The sequence below is a fragment of the Heptranchias perlo genome, chromosome 36 (assembly GCF_035084215.1).
Source record: "Heptranchias perlo isolate sHepPer1 chromosome 36, sHepPer1.hap1, whole genome shotgun sequence".
Lineage (NCBI taxonomy): Eukaryota > Metazoa > Chordata > Chondrichthyes > Hexanchiformes > Hexanchidae > Heptranchias > Heptranchias perlo.
Window position 1 is genome coordinate 24122140 of NC_090360.1, and position 24595 is coordinate 24146734.

General features: G+C 47.7%; 1 protein-coding gene across 3 annotated transcripts in view; it reads left to right on the forward strand.

The window, feature by feature from the left end:
• The window catches only part of tbrg1 (transforming growth factor beta regulator 1), an 83420-nt gene that overhangs the window by 29565 nt on the left and 29260 nt on the right, over positions 1–24595 (forward strand). For all 3 annotated transcript variants that reach the window (XM_067972768.1, XM_067972769.1, XM_067972770.1), the window contains 3 exons: positions 2932–3002; positions 4020–4261; positions 23189–23328. In XM_067972768.1, the coding sequence (XP_067828869.1) occupies positions 2932–3002; positions 4020–4261; positions 23189–23328 (453 nt within the window). The remainder of the gene's footprint in view (positions 1–2931; positions 3003–4019; positions 4262–23188; positions 23329–24595) is intronic.

Consider the following 24595-nt stretch of genomic DNA (forward strand, 5'->3'; position numbering starts at 1 on the left):
CCCCGGGTGCGCCCAGGCTGGCCCCGGGTGCGCCCAGGCTGGCCCCGGGTGCGCCCAGGCTGGCCCCGGGTGCGCCCAGGCTGGCCCCGGGTGCGCCCAGGCTGGCCCCGGGTGCGCCCAGGCTGGCCCCGGGTGCGCCCAGGCTGGCCCCGGGTGCGCCCAGGCTGGCCCCGGGTGCGCCCAGGCTGGCCCCGGGTGCGCCCAGGCTGGCCCCGGGTGCGCCCAGGCTGGCCCCGGGTGCGCCCAGGCTGGCCCCCTCGCTGGGAGAGGGGGGTTAGTATTTGGTGCCCGGTACATACAGTGAGTATTCGCTGGGAGAGGAAGGGTGGTATTTGGTGCCCGGTACATAAAGCTAGTATTCGTTGGGGGAGGGAGGGGTAGTATTTGGTGCCTGGTATACACAGCGAGTATTCACTGGGAGAGGAAGGGGTAGTATTTGGTGTCTGGTACATGAGCGAGTATTCGCTGGGGGAGGGAGGGGTGGTATTTGGTGTCTGGTACATGAGCGAGTATTTGCTGGGGGAGGAAGGGGTGGTATTTGGTGCCTGGTACATGAGCGAGTATTTGCTGGGGGAGGAAGGGGTGGTATTTGGTGCCTGGTACATGAGCGAGTATTCACTGGGGGAGGGAGGGGTGGTATTTGGTGCCTGGTACATGAGCGAGTATTCACTGGGGGAGGGAGGGGTGGTATTTGGTGTCTGGTACATGAGCGAGTATTTGCTGGGGGAGGAAGGGGTGGTATTTGGTGTCTGGTACATGAGCGAGTATTCGCTGAGGGAGGAAGGGGTGGTATTTGGTGCCTGGTACATGAGCGAGTATTCGCTGAGGGAGGAAGGGGTGGTATTTGGTGCCTGGTACATGAGCGAGTATTCGCTGGGGGAGGGAGGGGTGGTATTTGGTGTCTGGTACATGAGCGAGTATTCGCTGGGGGAGGAAGGGGTGGTATTTGGTGCCTGGTACGTACAGCGAGTATTCGCTGGACGAGGAAGGGGTGGTATTTGGTGCCTGGTACATGAGCGAGTATTCACTGGGGGAGGGAGGGGTGGTATTTGGTGTCTGGTACATGAGCAAATATTCGCTGAGGGAGGGAGGGGTGGTATTTGGTGTCTGGTACGTACAGCGAGTATTCGCTGGACGAGGAAGGGGTGGTATTTGGTGCCTGGTACATGAGCGAGTATTCACTGGGGGAGGAAGGGGTGGTATTTGGTGCCTGGTACATGAGCGAGTATTCACTGGGGGAGGAAGGGGTGGTATTTGGTGCCTGGTACATGAGCGAGTATTCGCTGGGGGAGGAAGGGGTGGTATTTGGTGCCTGGTACATGTGCGAGTATTTGCTGGGGGAGGAAGGGGTGGTATTTGGTGCCTGGTACCTACAGCGAAAGGGAGGGGTGGTATTTGGTGTCTTTGGTACATACAGAGAACATTCAGTATATAATTGAATAGAGGAGGGGAGTTTCATAGCTGGAATACTGAGGTTTGCAATGGGTGACACAGGGTTTTGTTCACAGTGCAGCTGGGTGTGAAGTAAAGGTGAGATTTTTGTTAAAATTACTCAAATAGTGAAATTTTGTCCAACACTTGGTGCTGTTTTATGTAGACTATGTTGTGGCCAAAAATCATATTGCTTCTGTCTGGAGTGGGAGGAGGATAGAATGTATTTTGTATGGTTAGAATCAAAGTGGGTCACGGGGATAAGATTGGTCATGGCTAGTTATTCTCTGCAAGATGGAGGTAATTTACACACAATGTAGAATGCTAAAAGGGTCTTTCGAAATGCATTGGTCCTGACAAGCACGTTTTGATACCTTGCTGCTTAAGGTGTTCTATTCAGTGTACCCAGTTTGACACAGTATTTGACACTGTGGTTACTGACAGGCAGGCTGTGAGATGTCACTTTGGTCTATTGGAAGTAGTGATTGTGTTTGGATGGTCCCAAGCCACCTTAGCACAGATCAAAGGACCTTTACCTGCTTCTGATATATTTGAAGACGGTTTGTTCTCCTTTGTTTTGCTTGTGTTCTCTTAATGCATTTAATTCATTTGTTTGCATTTCACAACCCACCGACCTGTTCCTTTCCTGAACGTTTTCAAGGGTAGTGGGTTTGATGACAGTTGCGTTTGAGATCTTTGAGAAGGGGAAAAGGTCACTTTTTCACAGGCAATTCATGATTAGAGGGTAGTTCAAGGTTCAGTTTACGGTCAGGGTTTGATTTGGAGTTCTTTAACTGTTGGACAGGCCAGCCAGCACGATTGCTGAACTAGAGGAATTTTCTACAGAAGACTGTATTTAATATCCGTATTTTTGTCTGATTACGCTCCTGTGAAGCGCCTTGGGATGTTTTACTACATTAGAGGTGCTAAATACATGCAAGTTGTTGTATATAAAACGAACATGAGTGGTGACTTTACTACGTTATATATAGGAAAGAATAATGTACATTTCACTCTGTTGTACTGCTCATTTATCTCTCTTGTGTAAATGAAACCATTTAATGGATCAGGCCCAAGCCTTGGTCTTGAAAGACCATTGAGTCCGCTTGTGGAAAGAGGAGAATCATGTAGCTGTACTTGTCACGTTCCAGGAGCCGGAGTTATGATTCTTGGGTTTTGCTATCATTTACCAAGCTATTGGGCAGAAAAGGTGCACTCTAGATCATAGGGGACACGAGGTCTGCTTACAGGAGTGACGGGTGTCACTGAACCTGAGAAAATATATACTGGAAAAGCCCAACAACGTGGCAGTTACCGAGATTCTACCAAGAACTTTAGCTGCTGCTTCAGGTAGAGTATGTTGTAGAATATATATCATATACATTCTGCTGGGAGGGAGTAGAGAGGGATGCACGGAGAACACATTTCTGAGTTAAGCAAGGAATAAGGTGACCGTTCTTTATCTGCCTGCTTATGGGATATAATAACTGTATATTTCAGGAGAATGCAGCTCTCTGTGATGAAATTGCTTACATAGAACAGAAATTCGTCCGAACCAAAGAGGAAAGACGGTAAGGAATATTTTCATATGTTTATGCTTTCAGTGTTTGAGCTCCCTGGTTATCCATTCTGTAGACTGTTCAGCTTCCAGATGCTGTAAGGTGTTTGTACCCATTTGGAACCACTTGCTGCTGTGCTGCTCCTGTGTTGTGGTTCATTTTTAGGAAAGCCATTAATAGAATTGAACCAGCTTACGTGCTGCTGTCCTCGACACTCCAGAGCCAGTCTCCTACTGCCCCGCAAAGCTGTGGGCTTGTAAATCCACCAGTGAAGGCTGGACTGCGAACAGATATTCCAAACCCCTAAACCCAAGCCTGTCAAGTGTGACATAAACACAAATCAACATCAACACTGATTTCTTGTATAACTGTGCTGCTCTCTTTTATAAGTGGGCTGCGTACCACTGCGCTCTCGTACAAGTGGGCTGCGTACCACTGCGCTCTCGTACAAGTGGGCTGCGTACCACTGCGCTCTCGTACAAGTGGGCTGCGTACCACTGCGCTCTCGTACAAGTGGGCTGCGTACCACTGCGCTCTCGTACAAGTGGGCCGCGTACAACGGTGCTGCGTTTAAGCGCACTTCTGTATAACTGCAGTACCATGTTACGGATATTGAAGAGCCTTGGGTTTTGGTTGCCATTTTATCCAAATTAGGGTCTAAAATTGTTACACTCAGTACTGAACCAAAAATAGTTGGAAACTTACATTGAGTTACAACCTTTGTGGATGCTTTTGTCTTAAATGTTAAAGTGCATTGACTTTTGTACTGTAAAATTGTTTTATTAAAGCATTTAGAATTTTAAAAAAAATTTGCTTATTAATTCACCAAAGAAAATATCCATGTTGGAAGCTGAAAACCTCTCAAAGGATTTTGCTGAAAAAAATTATATTTTTGCAATTAGCAGAATTTGTAATTTTCCATTTTTTTCCCCCTTTATTTCATAAAATCTAATTTGGTTTAATTGCTGGTGCATTGAAAGGATTTTTTCCAGTCCTGATCTTGTCCCTCTCTCTTTAAATGCACCATAGGTTCCTATTAAAGAGGCTATTGCAGCACCAGAGCTTAACTGATGGGACTGAGCTTGCAGGAAGTACCAGCACTGTGCTTGCACCTCCCGTGTACAGTGTCCCTGGAGGAACCAGCCAGGTACCAGGAGTCTTGAGCCTTCCCACCACACCGGTTACCAGTACTTCAGTTGGAGAGGAGGCAGTGGGGAAAAAGTCAAAGAAAGACAAGAGAGACAAAGGAAAAGATAATGGCAAAGATGATGGTAAGCGTTTGGGTATCCTGTATGCACTGCGGGAGTGACCAGTGTACTTGTTTGATGCACAATGGTGCAATCACGAGTTGGTGTCAGAAAGCAGAGCATGTCTGTGATGTAACCGCTGCTGACTGTCTAATTGCTAACTTCCGTCAGAGCATCGGGCATCAGCACAGATCATTTAATCTCATTGAGCATGGAGTGCAGATTCTTTTAGCCCCTTCACTAAAACTATTGTTTCGCCTGTCCTGGCACTGATCTGCACACCCTGCTAATGTTAGAGGTGGAACGGACATGGGGTGAATACTGTCTAAGGTGCAGGATCGGTGGGGCAGGGCAGCATGGTCAAGACTTGAGGTGGGAGGTGCACAGTTGGTGTAAAAGGGATTTAGAAGGCTGAGATTGTGGAGGAGAAGGGCAGGAGGATCAGTGAGAGGAGGTTTTAAATCGTTTGTCAGCTAGAGAACAACTCAATAATAGATTTGGAAAGACCATAAGGAGCAGCGAATTGTTCCGGTAGAACCTCTGTTATCCTGCCAGTCTTCATTCTCTGCCAAGGGGCAGGTCCTATTATAGTCGATAATCAAGATTCTGTTGTAAACTATTTTGAAAGGGATGCTGCAGACCTGTTCAGAAATCCTATCATTTGACTTATCCAAATGAATGCTTTTTCCCTCCTATTCTGAATGTGCTGACTGCTGCTATTCCATGGATGTTACCAGCCCTCTGGTACTTCATAGTATCATAGTAGGTACAGCACAGGAGGAGGCCATTCTGCCCATCGTGCCTGTGCAGGATCTTTGAAAGAGCTATCCAATTAGTCCCACTCCCCCTTCCCTTTCCCCATTGCCCTGTAAATTTTTTCCCTTCAAGTATTTATCCAATTCCCTTTTGAAAGTTACTATTGAATCTGCTTCCACCGCCCTTTCAGGCAGCGCATTCCAGATCAGAACAACTCGCTGCATAAAAAAATGTTTCCTCATGTTGCCTCTGGCTCTTTTGCCAATCGCCTTAAATCTGTGTCCTCTGCTTACCGACCCTTCTGCCACTGGAAACAGTTTCTCCTTATTCATGATTTTGAACACCTCTATTAAATCTCCCCTTAACCTTCTCTGCTCTAAGGACTTGTCCAGGTTGCCATTCTTTATACATGAGGCTGGACAGTGGGTGTTAACAGGCAACTTTATCTTGTGGGGCATCACAGCAAGTCCTCTCTTGACTCGCACACTTTCCAGCAAGAGTCACTGGATAATAATCAGGATCACGAACCCTAAAAGATCTTTCTTCTTCCATGGGTGACAAGAATACTTGTAGCACCCCAGATGCTGTACTATCTGAGTTCAGCTTACACACCACAGTATTTGCGACCTCCTTGGTCTGAATGGCTCAGTATTGCAGTGGGCAGTGTATTTGCACACAGTAAGTCATTGGGCAAGCTTCAATATTTTGATTTTTTAAAATTAATAATGAAAGATACTTTCTGGTGCTGTCACGGTGAAGCAAGTCCCCCATAGTGAGCATGAGAGCAATAGTGTCTCTTTCCTGAGCTTACAGCCGAGGCTGGGAGACTTAAGGATCGTTCTCGAGGTCAGGAGCAGGCATTCGAGAAAGAAGAAAGGGGAGGGGGTGCGTCACCGTTGGGGCACCACTTGGCGTTTAGGAAGGGTATTTCCCACCTTGTCGGTTTCCTAGACGGCCTAGTTTAGAGGAGATTTACCTTCTATTTGAGGAAGTACTTGTGCAACCCACAGCACCCTAGCCAAGGGCAACTAAATGGCACATCACGGTACTGAATGTAACCATGCCCCCAAGCAAGAATACACCAATCCAATCTCCACCACGGCCGAACTCAAGATTAACCCCCTGGATATCAAGGGGCTCACTCGTCCACTTAAAGAGGAGAGAATCCTGACATCGACCATCCCAGGCAAAGATAATTGATCCATCCTGGTAAAATGTCAAATAGTGTGAAGATTAATCACAGTACTCGGTGCCTATGCCCCAAATATAGATATTCCTCTTACTTGCAACCCATGTAGAAGGCACAGTGATTGTGGGCGGTGATCGAAACTTCCCTCTCCACCCGCAGCTCGACAAACTGCCTGCAGGTACAGGCTGTCCAGGGCAAGCAGCCCGAACTATCTGAGTGTGGAACTGGTCAATGTATCCCCCACAAAGAAGCATACATCTTCAACTCAAACCCAATGAAACATAATGTCTTCTCCTGAAGCAGTCGTAGCTGTCTTGAGTCGAGCTGCCATCTCTGACCATGCACAAATCGCCCTCCACTTCACCTTTATTAATCTACCAGTGCACCATCAACACTGGCGCCTAAACCCCAACTCCTCGGTGACTCACAGTCCTTATCCTCCCTGCAGACTGTATAGTCAAAAACCTGGGAACTGATATGCAGCAGTGCTATCTGGGAAACCACTAGGCCGTGTGTCGCCCTGTCCTCGGTTCTCGGGCCGTGTGTCGCCCTGTCCTCGATTCTCGGGCCGTGTGTCGCCCTGTCCTCGGTTCTCGGGCCGTGTTTTTTTTTATTCGTTCACGGGATGTGGGCGTCGCTGGCAAGGCCGGCATTTATTGCCCATCCCTAATTGCCCTCGAGAAGGTGGTGGTGAGCCGCCTTCTTGAACCGCTGCAGTCCGTGTGGTGACGGTTCTCCCACAGTGCTGTTAGGAAGGGAGTTCCAGGATTTTGACCCTGCGACAATGAAGGAACGGCGATATATTTCCAAGTCGGGATGGTGTGTGACTTGGAGGGGAACGTGCAGGTGGTGTTGTTCCCATGCGCCTGCTGCTCTTGTCCTTCTAGGTGGTAGAGGTCGCGGGTTTGGGAGGTGCTGTCGAAGAAGCCTTGGCGAGTTGCTGCAGTGCATCCTGTGGATGGTGTACACTGCAGCCACAGTGCGTCGGTGGTGAAGGGAGTGAATGTTTAGGGTGGTGGATGGGGTGCCAATCAAGCGGGCTGCTTTATCTTGGATGGTGTCGAGCTTCTTGAGTGTTGTTGGAGCTGCACTCATCCAGGCAAGTGGAGAGTATTCCATCACACTCCTGACTTGTGCCTTGTAGATGGTGGAAAGGCTTTGGGGAGTCAGGAGGTGAGTCACTCGCCGCAGAATACCCAGCCTCTGACCTGCTCTCGTAGCCACAGTATTTATATGGCTGGTCCAGTTAAGTTTCTGGTCAATGGTGACCCCCAGGATGTTGATGGTGGGGGATTCGACGATGGTAATGCCGTTGAATGTCAAGGGGAGGTGGTTAGACTCTCTCTTGTTGGAGATGGTCATTGCCTGGCACTTATCTGGCGCGAATGTTACTTGCCACTTATGAGCCCAAGCCTGGATGTTGTCCAGGTCTTGCTGCATGCAGGCTCGGACTGCTTCATTATCTGAGGGGTTGCGAATGGAACTGAACACTGTGCAGTCATCAGCGAACATCCCCATTTCTGACCTTATGATGGAGGGAAGGTCATTGATGAAGCAGCTGAAGATGGTTGGGCCTAGGACACTGCCCTGAGGAACTCCTGCAGCAATGCCCTGGGGCTGAGATGATTGGCCTCCAACAACCACTACCATCTTCCTTTGTGCTAGGTATGACTCCAGCCACTGGAGAGTTTTCCCCCTGATTCCCATTGACTTCAATTTTACTCGGGCTCCTTGGTGCCACACTCGATCAAATGCTGCCTTGATGTCAAGGGCAGTCACTCTCACCTCACCTCTGGAATTCAGCTCTTTTGTCCATGTTTGGAGCAAGGCTGTAATGAGGTCTGGAGCCGAGTGGTCCTGGCGGAACCCAAACTGAGCATCGGTGAGCAGGTTATTGGTGAGTAAGTGCCGCTTGATAGCACTGTCGACAACACCTTCCATCACTTTGCTGATGATTGAGAGTAGACTGATGGGGCGGTAATTGGCCGGATTGGATTTGTCCTGCTTTTTGTGGACAGGACATACCTGGGCAATTTTCCACACTGTCGGGTAGATGCCAGCGTTGTAGCTGTACTGGAACAGCTTGGCTAGAGGCGCAGCTAGTTCTGGAGCACAAGTCTTCAGCACTACAGCTGGGATGTTGTCGGGGCCCATAGCCTTTGCTGTATCCAGTGCACTCAGCCGTTTCTTGATATCACGTGGAGTGAATCGAATTGGCCGAAGACTGGCTTCCGTGATGGTGGGGATATCGGGAGGAGGCTGAGATGGATCATCCACTCGGCATTTCTGGCTGAAGATGGTTGCAAACGCTTCAGCCTTGTCTTTTGCACTCACGTGCTGGACTCCGCCATCATTGAGAATGGGGATGTTTGCAGAGCCTCCTCCTCCCGTTAGTTGTTTAATTGTCCACCACCATTCACGACTGGATGTGGCAGGACTGCAGAGCTTTGATCTGATCCGTTGGTTGTGGAATCGCTTAGCTCTGTCTATAGCATGTTGCTTCCGCTGTTTAGCGTGCATGTAGTCCTGAGTTGTAGCTTCGCCAGGTTGGCACCTCATTTTTAGGTACGCCTGGTGCTGCTCCTGGCATGCTCTTCTACACTCCTCATTGAACCAGGGTTGATCCCCTGGCTTGTTGGTAATGGTAGAGTGAGGAATATGCCGGGCCATGAGGTTACAGATTGTGCTGGAATACAATTCTGCTGCTGCTGATGACCCACAGCGCCTCATGGATGCCCAGTTTTGAGCTGCTAGATCTGTTCTGAATCTATCCCATTTAGCACGGTGGTAGTGCCACACAACACGTTGGATGGTGTCCTCAGTGCGAAGATGGGACTTCATCTCCACGAGGACTGTGCGGTGGTCACTCCTACCAATACTGTCATGGACAGATGCATTTGCGACAGGTAGATTGGTGAGGACGAGGTCAAGTAAGTTTTTCCCTCGTGTTGGTTCGCTCACCACCTGCCGCAGGCTCAGTCTAGCAGCTATGTCCTTCAGGACTCTGCCAGCTCGGTCTGTACTGGTGCTACCGAGCCACTCTTGGTGATGGACATTGAAGTCCCCCACCCAGAGTACATTTTGTGCCCTTGCTACCCTCAGTGCTTCCTCCAAGTGGTGTTCAACATGGAGGAGGACTGATTCATCAGCTGAGGGAGGACGGTAGGTGGTAATCAGCAGGAGGTTTCCTTGCCCATGTTTGACCTGATGCCATGAGATTTCATGGGGTCCAGAGTCAATGTTGAGGACTCCCAGGGCCACTCCCTCCTGACTGTATATCACTGTACCGCCACCTCTGGTGGGTCTGTCCTGCCGGTGGGACAGGACATACCCAGGGATGGTGATGGAAGAGTCTGGGACGTTGGCTGAAAGGTATGATTCTGTGAGTATGGCTATGTCAGGCTGTTGCTTGACTAGCCTGTGGGACAGCTCTCCCAATTTTGGCACAAGTCCCCAGATGTTAGTAAGGAGGACCTTGCAGGGTCGACTGGGCTTGGTGTTTTGCCGTTGTCGTGTCCGGTGCCTAGTGGTCCGATGCCGGGTGGTTCGTCCGGTTTTATTCTTATTATGACTTTTCGTAGCGAGATTTTACAACTGAGTGGCTTGCTCGGCCATTTCAGAGGGCAATTAAGAATCAACCACATTGCTGTGGGTCTGGAGTCACATATCGGCCAGACCGGGTAAGGACGGCAGGTTTCCTTCCCTAAGGGACATTAGTGAACCAGATGGGTTTTTATGACAATCCGGTAGTTTCATGGCCACCATTACTGATACTAGTATTTTAATTCCAGATTTTTATTTAATTAATTGAATTTAATTAATTAATTGAATTTAAATTCGCCAGCTGCCGTGGCAGGATTTGAACTCATGACTCTGGATTTTAGTCCAGGCCTCTGGATTACTCGCCCAGTAACATAACCACTATGGCCGCGTGTCGCCCTGCCCTCGGCTCTCGGGCCGCGCGGCGCCCTGCCCTCGGCTCTCGGGCCGCGCGGCGCCCTGCCCTCGGCTCTCGGGCCGCGCGGCGCCCTGCCCTCGGCTCTCGGGCCGCGCGGCGCCCTGCCCTCGGCTCTCGGGCCGCGCGGCGCCCTGCCCTCGGCTCTCGGGCCGCGCGGCGCCCTGCCCTCGGCTCTCGGGCCGCGCGGCGCCCTGCCCTCGGCTCTCGGGCCGCGCGGCGCCCTGCCCTCGGCTCTCGGGCCGCGCGGCGCCCTGCCCTCGGCTCTCGGGCCGCGCGGCGCCCTGCCCTCGGCTCTCGGGCCGCGCGGCGCCCTGCCCTCGGCTCTCGGGCCGCGCGGCGCCCTGCCCTCGGCTCTCGGGCCGCGCGGCGCCCTGCCCTCGGCTCTCGGGCCGCGCGGCGCCCTGCCCTCGGCTCTCCGGAATGATGTCCCTGTTTTTCACAGAGTGCTGCCAACCCAGAGAGACCAGGGGCAAAGTTAAAACCCTAATACAAAAGACATCAATCAGAGAGCATTGAGCAAGCCCCGAGACAGGCCGGGGGTGAACTAACAAACCCGCTGTCAGTGGGAGTGGAATAGCTCCTCTGATATATCAGAGCAAAATATTATTCCACAATCTGGAAACAGCTACTTGAAGGTAAATCAGTGTCAGGGCAGTGGGAGGCATTCAAGGGGGAGATAGTGAGGGTTCAGAGTAAACATGTTCCCACAAAGGAAAAGGATGGGACTCCCAAATCTAGAGCCCCTGGATGTCAAGGAGCATAGAGGGTAAGATAAGGCAAAAAAGAGAAGCTTATGTCAGACATCGAGAGCTCAATACTGCAGAAAGCCGAGAGGGGTATAGAAAGTGCAGGGGTGAAATTAGAAAGGAAATTCGGAAAGCAAAGAGAGGGCATGAAAAAATACTGGCAAGTAAAATCAAGGAAAACCCAAAGATGTTTTATAAATACATGAAGAGCAAGGGGATAACTAAGGAAAGAGTAGGGCCTATTAGAGACCAAAAAGGTAACCTGTGTGTCGAGGCGGGAGATGTGGGTATGGTTCTTAATGAATACTTTGCATCTGTCTTCACAAAAAAAGGAGACAATGCAGAGATTGTAGTTAAGGAGGAGGAGTGTGACATATTGAATGGGTTAAACATAGTGAGGTAGGAAGTATTAAGGGGTTTAGCATCTTTGAAAGTAGATAAATCACCAGGTCCGGGTGCAATGTATCCCAGGCTGTTAAGGGAAGCAAGGGAGGAAATAGTGGAGACTCTGACCATCATTTTTCAATCCTCCCTGGCTACAGGCGTGGTACTGGAGGACTGCTAATGTTGTACCTTTGTTTAAAAAGAGAGAAAGGGAGTAATTACAGGCCAGTCAGCCTAACCTCGGTGGTGGGCAAATTATTGGAAAAAATTCTGAGCAACAGTATTAATCGTTATTGGAAAGGCACGGATTAATCAAGGACAGACAGCATGCTTTTGTCAAGGGTCTGACTAGATTGAATTTTTTGAGGAGGTAACAAGCAGGGTTGATGAGGGTAGTGCGTTTGATATAGTCTACATGGATTTTAACAAGGTTTTTGACAAGGTCCCACATGGCAGACTGGTCAGAAAAGTAAAAGCCCATGGGATCCAAGGGAAAGTGGCAAGTTGGATCCAAAATTGACTCAGTGGCAGGAAGCAAAGGGCAGTGGTTGACGGGTGTTTTTTTGACTGGAAGGCTGTTTCCAGTGGGGTTGCACAGTACTAGGTCCCTTGCTTTTTATGGTATATATCAATGTAGGGGGCATGATTAAAAAAGTTTGCAGATGATACAAAAATTGGCCGTGTGGTTGATAGTGAGGAGGAAAGCTGTAGACTGCAGGAAGATATCAATGGACTGGTCAGGTAGGCAGAAAAATGGCAAATGGAGTTCGATCTGGAGAAGTGTGAGGTAATACATTTGGGGAGGGCAAACAAGGCAAAGGAGTACACAATAAATGGGAGGATACGGAGCGGTGTAGAGAAGAGAGGGACCTTGGAGTGCATGTCCACAGATCCCTGAAGGTAGCAGGACAGGTGGATAAGGTGGTTAAGAAGGTATATGGAACGCTTTCCTTTATTAGCCGAGACATAGAATATTAGAGCAGGGAGGTTATGCTAGAACTGTATAAAACACTAGTTAGGCCACAGCTTGAGTACTGCGTATAGTTCTGGTCACCACATTACAGGAAAGATGTAATTGCACTAGAGAGGGTATAGAGGAGATTTACGAAGATGTTGCCAGGATTGGAGAATTTTAGCTATGAGGAAAGATTGGATAGGCTGGGGTTGTTTTCTTTGGAACAAAGGAGGCTGAGGGGAGATTTAATTTAGGTGTATAAAATCATGCGGGGCCTTGGTAGAATGGATAGGGAGGACCTATTTCCCTTAGCAGAGAGGTCAAAAACTAGGAGGCATAGATTTAAAGTGATTGGTAGAAGGATTAGTGGGGAATTGAGGAGAATTTTTTTCACCCAGAGGATGGTGGGGGTCTGGAACTCACTGCCTGAAAGGGTGGTAGAGGCAGAAACCCTCATCACATTTAAAAAGTACTTGGATGTGCACTTGAAGTGCTGTAACCTACAGGGCTACGGACCAAGAGCAGGAAAGTGGGATTCGGCTTGATAGCTCTTTATTGCTGACACAGGCACGATGGGCTGAATGGCCTCCTTCTGTGCCGTAAATTTCTATAATTCTATGATTCCACATAGGCTGCACCTCACTAGGCAGATTGTTCTGTCTGCCGAGGTCAGCGTACACATTGGTGGGGTGAGGAAAGAGTTTATTTTCTGGAGGTTAGATAGTTTGGGAGTTACGGTTGCCCTTAGATATTTGAAATGAGCCACTGATCACCCAAAGAGGAGCATGACTTGCGAATATCTGCGGGGGTGCCCTGAGTGAGGAACATGCCCTTGATTTTGCAGTCGTTAAGCTTGTATGCCAACAGTGGCCAAACTCCTGATTTTGTTTGAAAAATGTTAGGGAGTGAGGTGGGAGGTGGATGTCACCAGTATACAGTGACATTGTGTCCAGCTCCTGCAGCCTTTACTCCATGGATACCAGTGCTTGGTATCAGCTTACTGCCAGGAACTATATTATGAGGGCGAAGAGGAGGGCTGATTGGAGCATCCTTGTCCCCTACCTTGAGAGTTGGAGAATGCAGTATTGCCAAAGGCCATTCGATGAAGTAAGACTTGCCCTCTGTCAGGGAGAGAACTATGTGGGCGAGGGAATGTTGTTGAAGTGATGCACCATATTGAGTACATGCCTGGTGGTGTCTCTGGAATGGCTAAAAGCATGTGGTCAGTGTGGCCTGGACCAAGGTGCCAGTGTCCAATCTGGCGGGAAGACATTGGCCTGTATTTTGTACTTGGTGTAGAGCTGGGCTAAGGGTCTTTTCCTCTTTGGTGAATTAGTGTGATAATTAAAAGTATCAGGGAGGATGCCTGTCCACATGGTGGAAGAGTTTCAGCAGGAAGGATGTCAGCTCAAGAGAAGAGCTGGTAGAACTGGTCAACCATCCGATGCAGACCTTTCCTGGACTGGACTGGAGATCTGTATTGCTGCTTGGCTGAGATCTGGCCGTCCAGTGTCTGCGTCTCTTCCTGGGAGATCAAAGTTTGACCTTTGCTGGACGTTATCTGGAGGGTGGGCTGGGCCACTGTGATGTACAGTGAGGCATAGAGTCTGCAGACTCCTTGTTGATCTCACTGAGTCCTGAGGTTAGCTTACCCTCTGAATTCTGTTGAGAGTTTGTTGTCATATGGTGTTTGCTAATAGCTTTCCTGGAACAAACTGCCCATTTCCCTCCTGGTACAACGAAAGTGAATGGACCCCCTGCTCCACTACTTGTTTCAGATGCTCCCAGTCAGGTGTTGGCAAACATTAAGCATTTTTGTTATCTTGTAGCTTGGTAGTTATTAATTTAAATGAGTCACAATATATAAGGAGTTCCAATCCAGATCCATGTCCTGATTTAACTCAGTATAATTTTGCAAGGGCTCCGAGTAGGTTTGGTCTCCAAGCAGATAGCTTGAGGGGGGAGCCAAGCCACATAGCTCAAACACAAATAACTGTGTAATTTACTCTGTATCTAACCCTGTACCTGACTGGGAGTGTTTGATGGGACAGTGTAGAGGGAGCTTTACTCTGTATCTAACCCGTGCTGTACCTGACTGGGAGTGTTTGATGGGACAATGTAGAGGGAGCTTTACTCTGTATCTAACCCGTGCTGTACCTGCCCTGGGAGTGTTTGATGGGACAGTGTAGAGGGAGCTTTACTCTGTATCTAACCCGTGCTGTACCTGCCCTGGGAGTGTTTGATGGGACAGTGTAGAGGGAGCTTTACTCTGTATCTAACCCGTGCTGTACCTGCCCTGGGAGTGTTTGATGGGACAGTGTAGAGGGAGCTATACTCTGTATCTAACCCGTGCTGTACCTGACTGGGAGTGTTTGATGGGACAGTGTAGAGAGAGCTTTACTCTGTATCTAACCCGTGCTGTACCTGCCCTGGGAGTGTTTGATGGGACAGTGTAGAGAGAGCTTTACTCTGTATCTAACCCGTGCTGTACCTGCCCTGGGAGTGTTTGATGGGACAGTGTAGAGAGAGCTTTACTCTGTATCTAACCCGTGCTGTACCTGCCCTGGGAGTGTTTGATGGGACAGTGTAGAGGGAGCTTTACTCTGTATCTAACCCGTGCTGTACCTGCCCTGGGAGTGTTTGATGGGACAGTGTAGAGGGAGCTTTACTCTGTATCTAACCCGTGCTGTACCTGCCCTGGGAGTGTTTGATGGGACAGTGTAGAGGGAGCTATACTCTGTATCTAACCCGTGCTGTACCTGACTGGGAGTGTTTGATGGGACAGTGTAGAGGGAGCTTTACTCTGTATCTAACCCGTGCTGTACCTGCCCTGGGAGTATTTGATGGGACAGTGTAGAGGGAGCTTTACTCTGTATCTAACCCGTGCTGTACCTGACTGGGAGTGTTTGATGGGACAATGTAGAGGGAGCTTTACTCTGTATCTAACCCGTGCTGTACCTGCCCTGGGAGTGTTTGATGGGACAGTGTAGAGGGAGCTTTACTCTGTATCTAACCCGTGCTGTACCTGCCCTGGGAGTGTTTGATGGGACAGTGTAGAGGGAGCTTTACTCTGTATCTAACCCGTGCTGTACCTGCCCTGGGAGTGTTTGATGGGACAGTGTAGAGGGAGCTTTACTCTGTATCTAACCCGTGCTGTACCTGACTGGGAGTGTTTGATGGGACAGTGTAGAGAGAGCTTTACTCTGTATCTAACCCGTGCTGTACCTGCCCTGGGAGTGTTTGATGGGACAGTGTAGAGAGAGCTTTACTCTGTATCTAACCCGTGCTGTACCTGCCCTGGGAGTGTTTGATGGGACAGTGTAGAGAGAGCTTTACTCTGTATCTAACCCGTGCTGTACCTGCCCTGGGAGTGTTTGATGGGACAGTGTAGAGGGAGCTTTACTCTGTATCTAACCCGTGCTGTACCTGCCCTGGGAGTGTTTGATGGGACAGTGTAGAGGGAGCTTTACTCTGTATCTAACCCGTGCTGTACCTGCCCTGGGAGTGTTTGATGGGACAGTGTAGAGGGAGCTATACTCTGTATCTAACCCGTGCTGTACCTGACTGGGAGTGTTTGATGGGACAGTGTAGAGGGAGCTTTACTCTGTATCTAACCCGTGCTGTACCTGCCCTGGGAGTATTTGATGGGACAGTGTAGAGGGAGCTTTACTCTGTATCTAACCCGTGCTGTACCTGCCGTGGGAGTGTTTAATGCTGACACTGGGTGCCTGAAATGGGGAAGTGTTCTATTTGCCTGCACTAACAACCCTCATCTTAATGAGCACAAAACCCCATCCAAAAAAAAGGGTAGAAAGGTATCTATATTTATGTTTATTTTGCAGCCCTGTCCAAATTGTTTGTGTTTGGAGTGGGTAGTGCAATAAACAGCTTCTAACTCATGGTTATACCTGCATGAGTCAGCCGGCATTGTCCTGCATGTACATTAGAGCCTCAACACACCGTGTCACTGAGTAATGGGATGTGGATTTGGACCTGCCATCAGTCACATGCTGTTACAGGGAAATACTGAGCAGTGCTTAGATTTTCAAACACTGGCTGTGTAACTTGTGCAGTTGATTGGCAGCTCCTTTTGAATTCAGCTGACAGTTATTAACATCCACAACAACAGTTTTGGGGGTTATTGAATTAGCTTGGGCTGTTCGAATCATAGAATTGGTCTAGAACTTTTGCAAAGCTCAGGTTAGGACAATAAACTCCCGCAGTTGGTAAGAATTGAAGAGAAAAAGAATAACTGTATACAAAAGTTTAATTTATAAAATATACAGTTTAATATATAGATTGTAAACCATTTATTATTTTCCTTTTGAGGAATTAGCATGGTTTAACATCTACACTAAATATATGCATTATATATCGCTGTTATTTATTTATTTGTTCACCTATTGTTCAATAAATTCAATTGGCAATTAAAGCCAAAAACCAGGTCTGGTGTGATGATATTCTGCCACTTCTTGGAGAACACGTGAAGAATCCTGTAGGCACAGGGTAGATCCCGTAGCTAAAGAAATCTAAAGAAAGGGTTTTTGTTTGTTATCCTGGGCGCACTAACAAAGGTTATCCAGCTCTCTGAGCTAGTGAAGACCCTCTCAGTGAGTGAAGGCTAAACTATGAAAACTGAAACATCCAGAGTAAGAAGGGCAAAAAAGACCCAACGATGTGTCGTCTGGGTCTCGCTCAACAGTTCTGAGACTTCGGGGTGGATCTCAGGGTTCTTGCACCACAAACATCATTAGGTTTAGAGTAGTTGTGGAAAAGGACAAGCAACAAACAAACTACTCATTTGGAAGAGGGCTAATTTCAGTGAGCTGAAAAGGGATCTGGCCTAGGTGGATTGGGAACAAAGATTGGCAGGTAATACAGTAAATGGGAGGCCTTCGAAGAGGAGATAGTTCGGGTACAGACTAGACATATTCCCACGAGGGGGAAAGGACGGGCATCCAAAAAAAGAGCTCCCTGGATGGCTAAAGTAATAGAGATTAAAATGAAACAGAAAAAGGAGGTTTATGATCAATAAAAACAGGAAATGCTGGAAATACTCAGCAAGTCAGGCAGCATCAGGTTGAAGACCCATTGTCAGAACTGTAATGATAAATGTTAGATTCATAATACAGTAGAGAATCAAGCTGAATACAGAAAGTACAGGGAAGAACTGAAAAAGGAAATAAGAGGGGCAAAAAGATGATTAGCGGGAAACATAAAAGGGAACACTAAAGTCTTTTACAAATATACAGAAAGGAAGAGGATAGTCAAAGGAAGGGTGGGGCCAATTCAGAATGAGAAAGATCTTCTTGTGGAGGCAGAGGGTATGGCTGAGGTATAAATGAGTACTTCACATCTGTCTTCACAAAAGAAGAGGATGCTGCCATTGTCACAGTTAAGGGGGAGGGGTTAGAGAAATTGGATAGATTAAAAATAAAGAGGAGGTACTTAAAAGTTTGGCAGCACTCAAAGTAGAAAAGTCACCCGGTCCGGATGGGATGCATCCCAGGTTACTGAGGGAAATAAGGGTGGAAATTACGGAGGCTCTGGCCACAATTTTCCAATCCTCCTTCGATATGGGAGTGGTGCCAGAGAACTGAAGGGTTACAAATGTTACACCCCTGTTCGAAAAAGGGGAGAGGGATAAAACCAGCCATTACAGGCCAGTCAGCCTAACGTCAATGGTGGGGAAACTTTGAGACAGTAATCAGGGATGAAATTAATTGTCACTTGGAAAAACATGGGTTAATAAATGACAGCCAGCACAGATTTGTTGAAGGCAAATCGTGTCTGACATCTTGATTGAGTTCTTTGACAAAGTAACAGAGAGTGTTGCTGAAGGTAGTGCAGTTGATGGTGTGTACATAGACTTTCAAAAGGTATTTGAATTGAAGCCCATGAGATTAAAGGGACAGTAGCAGTGTGGAATACGAAATTGGCTAAGGGACAGAAAGCAGAGAGTAGTGATGAACAGTTGTTTTTCAGACTGGAGGGAAGTATACAGTGGTGTTCCCCAGTGGTCGGTATTATGACCACTGCTCTTTTTGATATATATTAATGACCTGGATTTGGGTATACAGGGCATCATTTCAAAGTTTGCAGATGACGCAAAACTTGGAAATGTAGTAAACAGTGAGGAGGATAGCAGCAAACTTCAGGAATACAAAGACAGACTGGTGAAATGGGCAGATGAAATTTAATGCAGAGAGGTGTGAAGTGATGTATTTTGGCCCCATGGCCCCTCGAGCCTGCTCCGCCATTCAATCAGATCATGGCTGATCTTCAACCTCAACTCCCCTTTCCTGCCCGATCCCCATATCCCTTGATTCCCCTAGAGTCCAAAAATCCATCTATCTCAGCCTTGAATGTACTCAATGACTGAGCATCCACAGCCCTCTGGGGTCGAGAATTCTAAAGATTCACCACCAAGTATATCCTCTCAGTTCACCAAGGTTCGATAGGGAGAAACTGTTTCCACTGGCAGGAGGGTCGGCAAATTTAAGATAATTGGTGAAGAAATTCCTCCTCATCTTAGTCTTAAATGGCCGACCCCTTATCCTGCGACTATGCCCCCTAGTTCTAAACTCTCCAGCCAGGGGAAACAACCTCTCAGCATCTACCCTGTTAAGCCCCCTCATAATCTTGTATGTTTCAATGAGATCACCTGTTATTCTTGTAAACTCTAGAGAGTATAGGCCCATTCTACCCAATCTCTCCTCATAGGACAATCCTCTCATCCCAGGAATTAATCTGGTGAACCTTCGTTGCACCCCCTCTAAGGCAAGTATTTCCTTCTACACAAATCTTTGAAGGTGGCAGGACAAGTTGATAAGGCTGTTAAAAAAGCATACGGGATCATGGGCTTTATTAATATAGGTATAGAGTACAAAAGCAAGGAAGTTATACTAAACCTTTATAAAACACTGATTAGGCCCCAGCTGGAGTATTGTGTCCAATTCTGGGCACTGCACTTTAGGAAAGAATGTGAAGGCCTTAGAGAGGGTGCAGAGGAGATTTACTAGAATGGTACCAGCAATAAGGGACTCTCCTTACAGCAGAGAAGGTTAAGGGAGATTTAATAGAGGTGTTAAAAAATCATGAGGGGTTTTGATAGAGTAAATAGAATTACATAGTTACAGAGTCTATAGCACAGAAACAGGCCATTCGGCCCGCCTGGCCTACGCCGGCATTTATGCTCCACATGAGCCTCCTCACACCCCTCTTCATCTCACCCTATCAACATATCCTTTTATTCCTTTCTCCCTCACGTGCTTATCTAACCCCCCCTTAAATGCATCTATGCTAATCACCTCAATTACTGCTTGTGGTAGCGAGTTCCACATTCTCACCACTCTTCGGGTAAAGAAGTTTCTCCTGAATTCCCTATTGAATTTATTAGCGATGACCTCTTGTTCCAGTCTCCCTCACAAGTGGAAACATTTTCTTTACATCTACTCAAACAAACCCTTTCGTAATCTTAAAACCTCTGTCAGGTCACCCCTCAGCCTTCTCCTTTCTAGAGAAAAGAGCCCCAGCCTATTCATCCTTTCCTGATAAGTATATCCTCTCAGTTCACCAAGGTTCGATAGGGAGAAACTGTTTCCACTGGTAGGAGGGTCGGCAACCAGAAGACACAAATTTAAGATCATTGGCAAAAGATCCACAAGGGAGATGAGAATTTTTTTTTAACACAGCAAGTTGTTATGATCCGAGATGCGCTGCCTGAAAGGGTGGTGGAAGCAGATTCAATAATAACTTTCAAAAAGGAATTGGATAATTACTTAAAGGGGGAAAAAAACGCAAGGCTACGGGGAAAGAGCAGGGGAGTGGGACTAATTGGGTAGCTTTTTCAAAGAGCCAGCACAGGCACGATGGGCTGAATGTCTTCTGCGCTGTATGATTCTACAAAATATGCCTCAAACACTCCCCGCTTCTCGCACATGAAGGCGGTTCTGGCTTCCCCTATCTCAGCTATTACTACTGGGCAGCCCAACTCTGGAGAATTATGGCCTGAAATCCAACCCATGGCTGAACATGGAGACAAGAGCCTCCAAACCTTCGTAGTCCAGCTGAAAAGGCCAACTGAGGTCCAGGAGCACCCCATAATAACAGCGACATTATCAGCCTGGAACGTCTCTCTGAAAATACCACAGGGTCTATTGATCTTTGCTGTAATGAGGCCGTAATGAGGCACTTCTCCCACATGCATTCGCGATGGGTAGATTCGGAATCTGGCACCAGGCTAGGCCAGTGTCTTGACCTCCTTCCAACAGCTGGCTGGCTTCCCCAACATGACCAATCCTTTACCTTTCAAATTAAACACTTGCTCCAGGACCAGACCACACTGTAACAACTCCAACATGATATGACCTCTTGAAGCTACAAATACAGCTCCACCCTGCGCTCCATGTTTGCCCCACATCGAAAAATAACACCGTAAATCTGATGGGGGCCTTGGAGTGAGAGGCAGCCAGATAAAGGAGGAGGAATGGGGACAGGTTTGGAAGTTGACTTATCAATACTGCGACCAGTGGTGAAAATGCAAGGGCCAGGATAGCACCTGGCCCAGAGAATCACCCTCTGGGACCTTATATCGTGAAGGCACTCATCCACAGCTTGTGAGTTTACGTCCGTTAGGAACATAGGAACAGGAGGCCATTCAGCCCCTCGAGCCTGTTCCACCATTCAATTAGATCATGGCTGATCTGTATCTTAACTCCATCTACCCGCCTTGGTTCCGTAACTCTTAATACCCTTGCCTAACAAGACTCTATCGATCTCAGTTTTGAAATTTTCAATTGACCCCCAGCCTCCACAACTTTTTGGGAGAGAGTTCTAGATTTCCACTCCCCTTTGTGTGAAGAAGTGCTTCCTGACATCACCCCTGAACGGCCGAGCTCTAATTTTAAGGTTATGCCCCCTTGTTCTGGACTCCCCCACCAGAGGAAATAGTTTCTCTTTATATACCCTATCAATTCCTTCAATTATTTCAAATACTTCAATTAATTTAACCCTTTTAGCTTCGGTATCATTTTGGTGAATCTGCATTGCATCCCTTCCAAGGCCAGTATATCCTTCCTGAGGTGCGGTGCCGTGAAATAGAAACATAGAAAATAGGAGCAAGAGTAGGCCATTCGGCCCTTCGGGCCTGCTCCACCATTCAAAATGATCATGGCTGATCGTCTAACTCAGTATCCTGTTCCCGCTTTTTCCCCATATCCGTTGATCCCTTTAGCGTTAAGAAATATATCTATCTCCTTCTTGAATACATCTAATGACTTGGCCTCCACTGCCTTCTGTGGTAGAGAATTCCACAGGTTCACCACCCTCTGAGTGAAGAAATTTCTCCTCATCTCAGTTCTAAATGGCATACCCCATATCCTGAGACACTGACCCCTGGTTTTGGACCCCCCAGCCGTCGGGAACATCCTCCCTGCATCTAGCCTGTCTAGTCCTGTTAGAATTTTATATTTTTCGATAAGATCACCTCTCATTCTTCTAAACTCTAGTGAATATAGGCCTAGTCGACCCAATCTCTCCTCATACGTCAGTCCTGCCATCCCAGGAATCAGTCTGGTAAATGAGCGCAATACTCCAGATGGGGGTCTAACCAGAGCTTTATATAACTGTATCATAACTTCCATCCCTTTGTATTCCAGCCCCCTTGAGAGAAAGGCCAACATTCCATTCGCCTTTTTAATTATTTTTTGTACCTGTCGACTAGTTTTAAGTGATTTCTGTACTTGGACCCCTAAATCTCTCTCCTCCACCACAGTCTTTCTTAGGTCCAAAGTGGATGACCTCACACTTCCCCACATTGAACTCCATCTGCCACAGTTTTGCCCATTTCAATGTCCCTTTGCAACTTTCTGCTCCCACCTACACTATTTACTGTGCCTCCTAACTTAGTGTCATCAGCAAACTTAGATACACAGCTCTCTATTCCTTCATCCAAGTCATTTATAAATATAGTGAAAAGCTGAGGCCCCAGTACAGATCCCTGGGGGACTCCACTAGTCGCATCCTGCCAATTGGAGTATATTCCCGTGATCGCTGCTCTCTGTCTCCTGCCTCCTATCCAATTCCCAACCCACGTCAATAGATTGCCTCCAATTCCATGCGCTCTCGTTTTTGTTAACAGTCTGTTATGTTGAACATTATTAAATGCCTTCTGGAAGTCTATATAAATAACATCCATAGACACTGCCTTATCTACCACATTTGTGACCTCAAAAATTCAACTAAGTTTGTTATATGTGATGTACTCTTTACAATCCATGCTGGCTCTCTGTGACCAGTTCATCGATTCCTGCAGGCCTTTTGGGCCTACCCATTGGGGAATGAGCCTCCATGGCAACGTGTAAACTATCGCATCTGTAACTGCCAGACAAAAGAAGATGCCTCCTGGTGCAGTCTTCCCGTCCCCACAACAAACGTGGATGAAGCATCTGTGGAGCACATACCAGTTGGAATGTAAGTTCTCCGGCTGGAGGCACTGGGCAATCGAACCCTTTCCTGGAAGCTGGCACAGCCGGCCATCCCCTTTTCCCCCAACATGGAATGTCGCCGCAGGCCAACAGAGGCTATCTCCAGTTTGACTGGACCCCCAAAGCATCCATACACACAACTACCCAACTGTGTGAGACCCCTTTCTATCTGGCTTAAGGTCTTTTGGATCTAGCCACACCTGAGGGACATTGCCAGTCTATCTTGACCAGAGTGTGGCTCCCCGCATGTACCAACAATCCCAATGTGCCATCCAGCTGTATCGCTGCAATAACACTGCTCGGTGATTTCACAAGCTGGACCTATACATTGATTTCTCTGAATAATAAAATGAACATGGACCAGCTTTCTTTCTTTGATGACTTGAAAGTATGTTCTGAATACCAAAGGAAAAGTATTCACACTTTGTGTTTGATGTGTGTAGTTTGGTAGAGCGCTAACGTGCAATTAATTCTAGGTCTGAAAAAAGGATCAAAGAAGAAGCGAGCTGGGGACAGGAGCACGCGGAAGCTGGTCCAGCCCATCCCTCTGGACCCCTGCGGGAGACCCATTTTTCCAATTGTGCTCGGAGGACTGACTATTTACAGTTTAGGAGAGGTTTGCATTTTTATTTGTTGTACTTGAATCCAAGAGAGAAGACCACCACCGTAGGATTGCACAGTGGCAAATTAAAAGATGATTGTATTTGGCACTAAATTGACAGCTACAATTTGAGAGGCCAAGTCACGAGTATGAGGAATAGTAAAACCTCACAATGTATCTAACTCGTGCTGTACCTGCTCTGGGAGTGTTTGATGGGACAGTGTAGAGGGAGCTTTACTCTGTATCTAACCCGTGCTGTACCTGCCCTGGGAGTGTTTGATGGGACAGTGTAGAGGGAGTTTTACTCTGTATCTAACCCGTGCTGTACCTGCCCTGGGAGTGTTTGATGGGACAGTATAGAGGGAGCTTTACTCTGTATCTAACCCGTGCTGTACCTGCCCTGGGAATGTTTCATGGGACAGTGTAGAGGGAGCTTTACTCTGTATCTAACCCGTGTTGTACCTTTCCTGGGAATATTTGATCGGACAGTGTAGTGGAAGCTTTAATTTATATCTAACTAGTGTTGTATCTGCCCTGGGAGTGTTTGATGGGACACTGGGTACCTGAAATGGGAAAGTGTTCCATTTGCCTGCACTAACATCCCTCATGAGCACAAAACTCCATCAAAAAAAAGGTAGATTATTTTTCAGCCCTGTCCAAATTGTTTGTGTTTGGAGTGGGTAGTGCAATAAACAGCTTCTAACTCATGGTTATACCTGCATGAGTCAGCCAGCATTGTCCTGCATGTACATTAGAGCCTCAACACACCGTGTCACTGAGTAGTGGGATGTGGATTTGGACCTGCCATCAGTCACATGCTGTTACAGGGAAATACTGAGCAGGAAGGAGGAGTAAAGGCACCCCCCTCGCCACTGTAAACTATTCTGATGCACTGCCTAATGCCCAGTAGTGGAGCAGCTTTAGCAGGGAGATGGGCGCACGCCATCCATGAATTTGTGAGCAGATGTTAGATGGCACATGAAGACTCAAGAAAGAGGAAGGGGATAGATTACCTACGATGGTGGGTATTGGGGAACCCCTGATATGCACTAAGAAGCTGAGACGTTCAGTCCTGAGAGCTCCCGGGGCTAAACTCTAATCTATGCTGCGTTAGCTGATGTAGCCAGGGTTAGCATTAGCCAATTGGCCTTAGCATCCCTGGACCATGGAGGGGACAAAAGTCAGCCTGGGTTCCTTCTCTCGATTGCTATCCAGCAACTCCCCTCCTCCGCTGCTGATAAATGGCCATATATGGATGTCTGGTGTGGGGGTTGGAATCGGC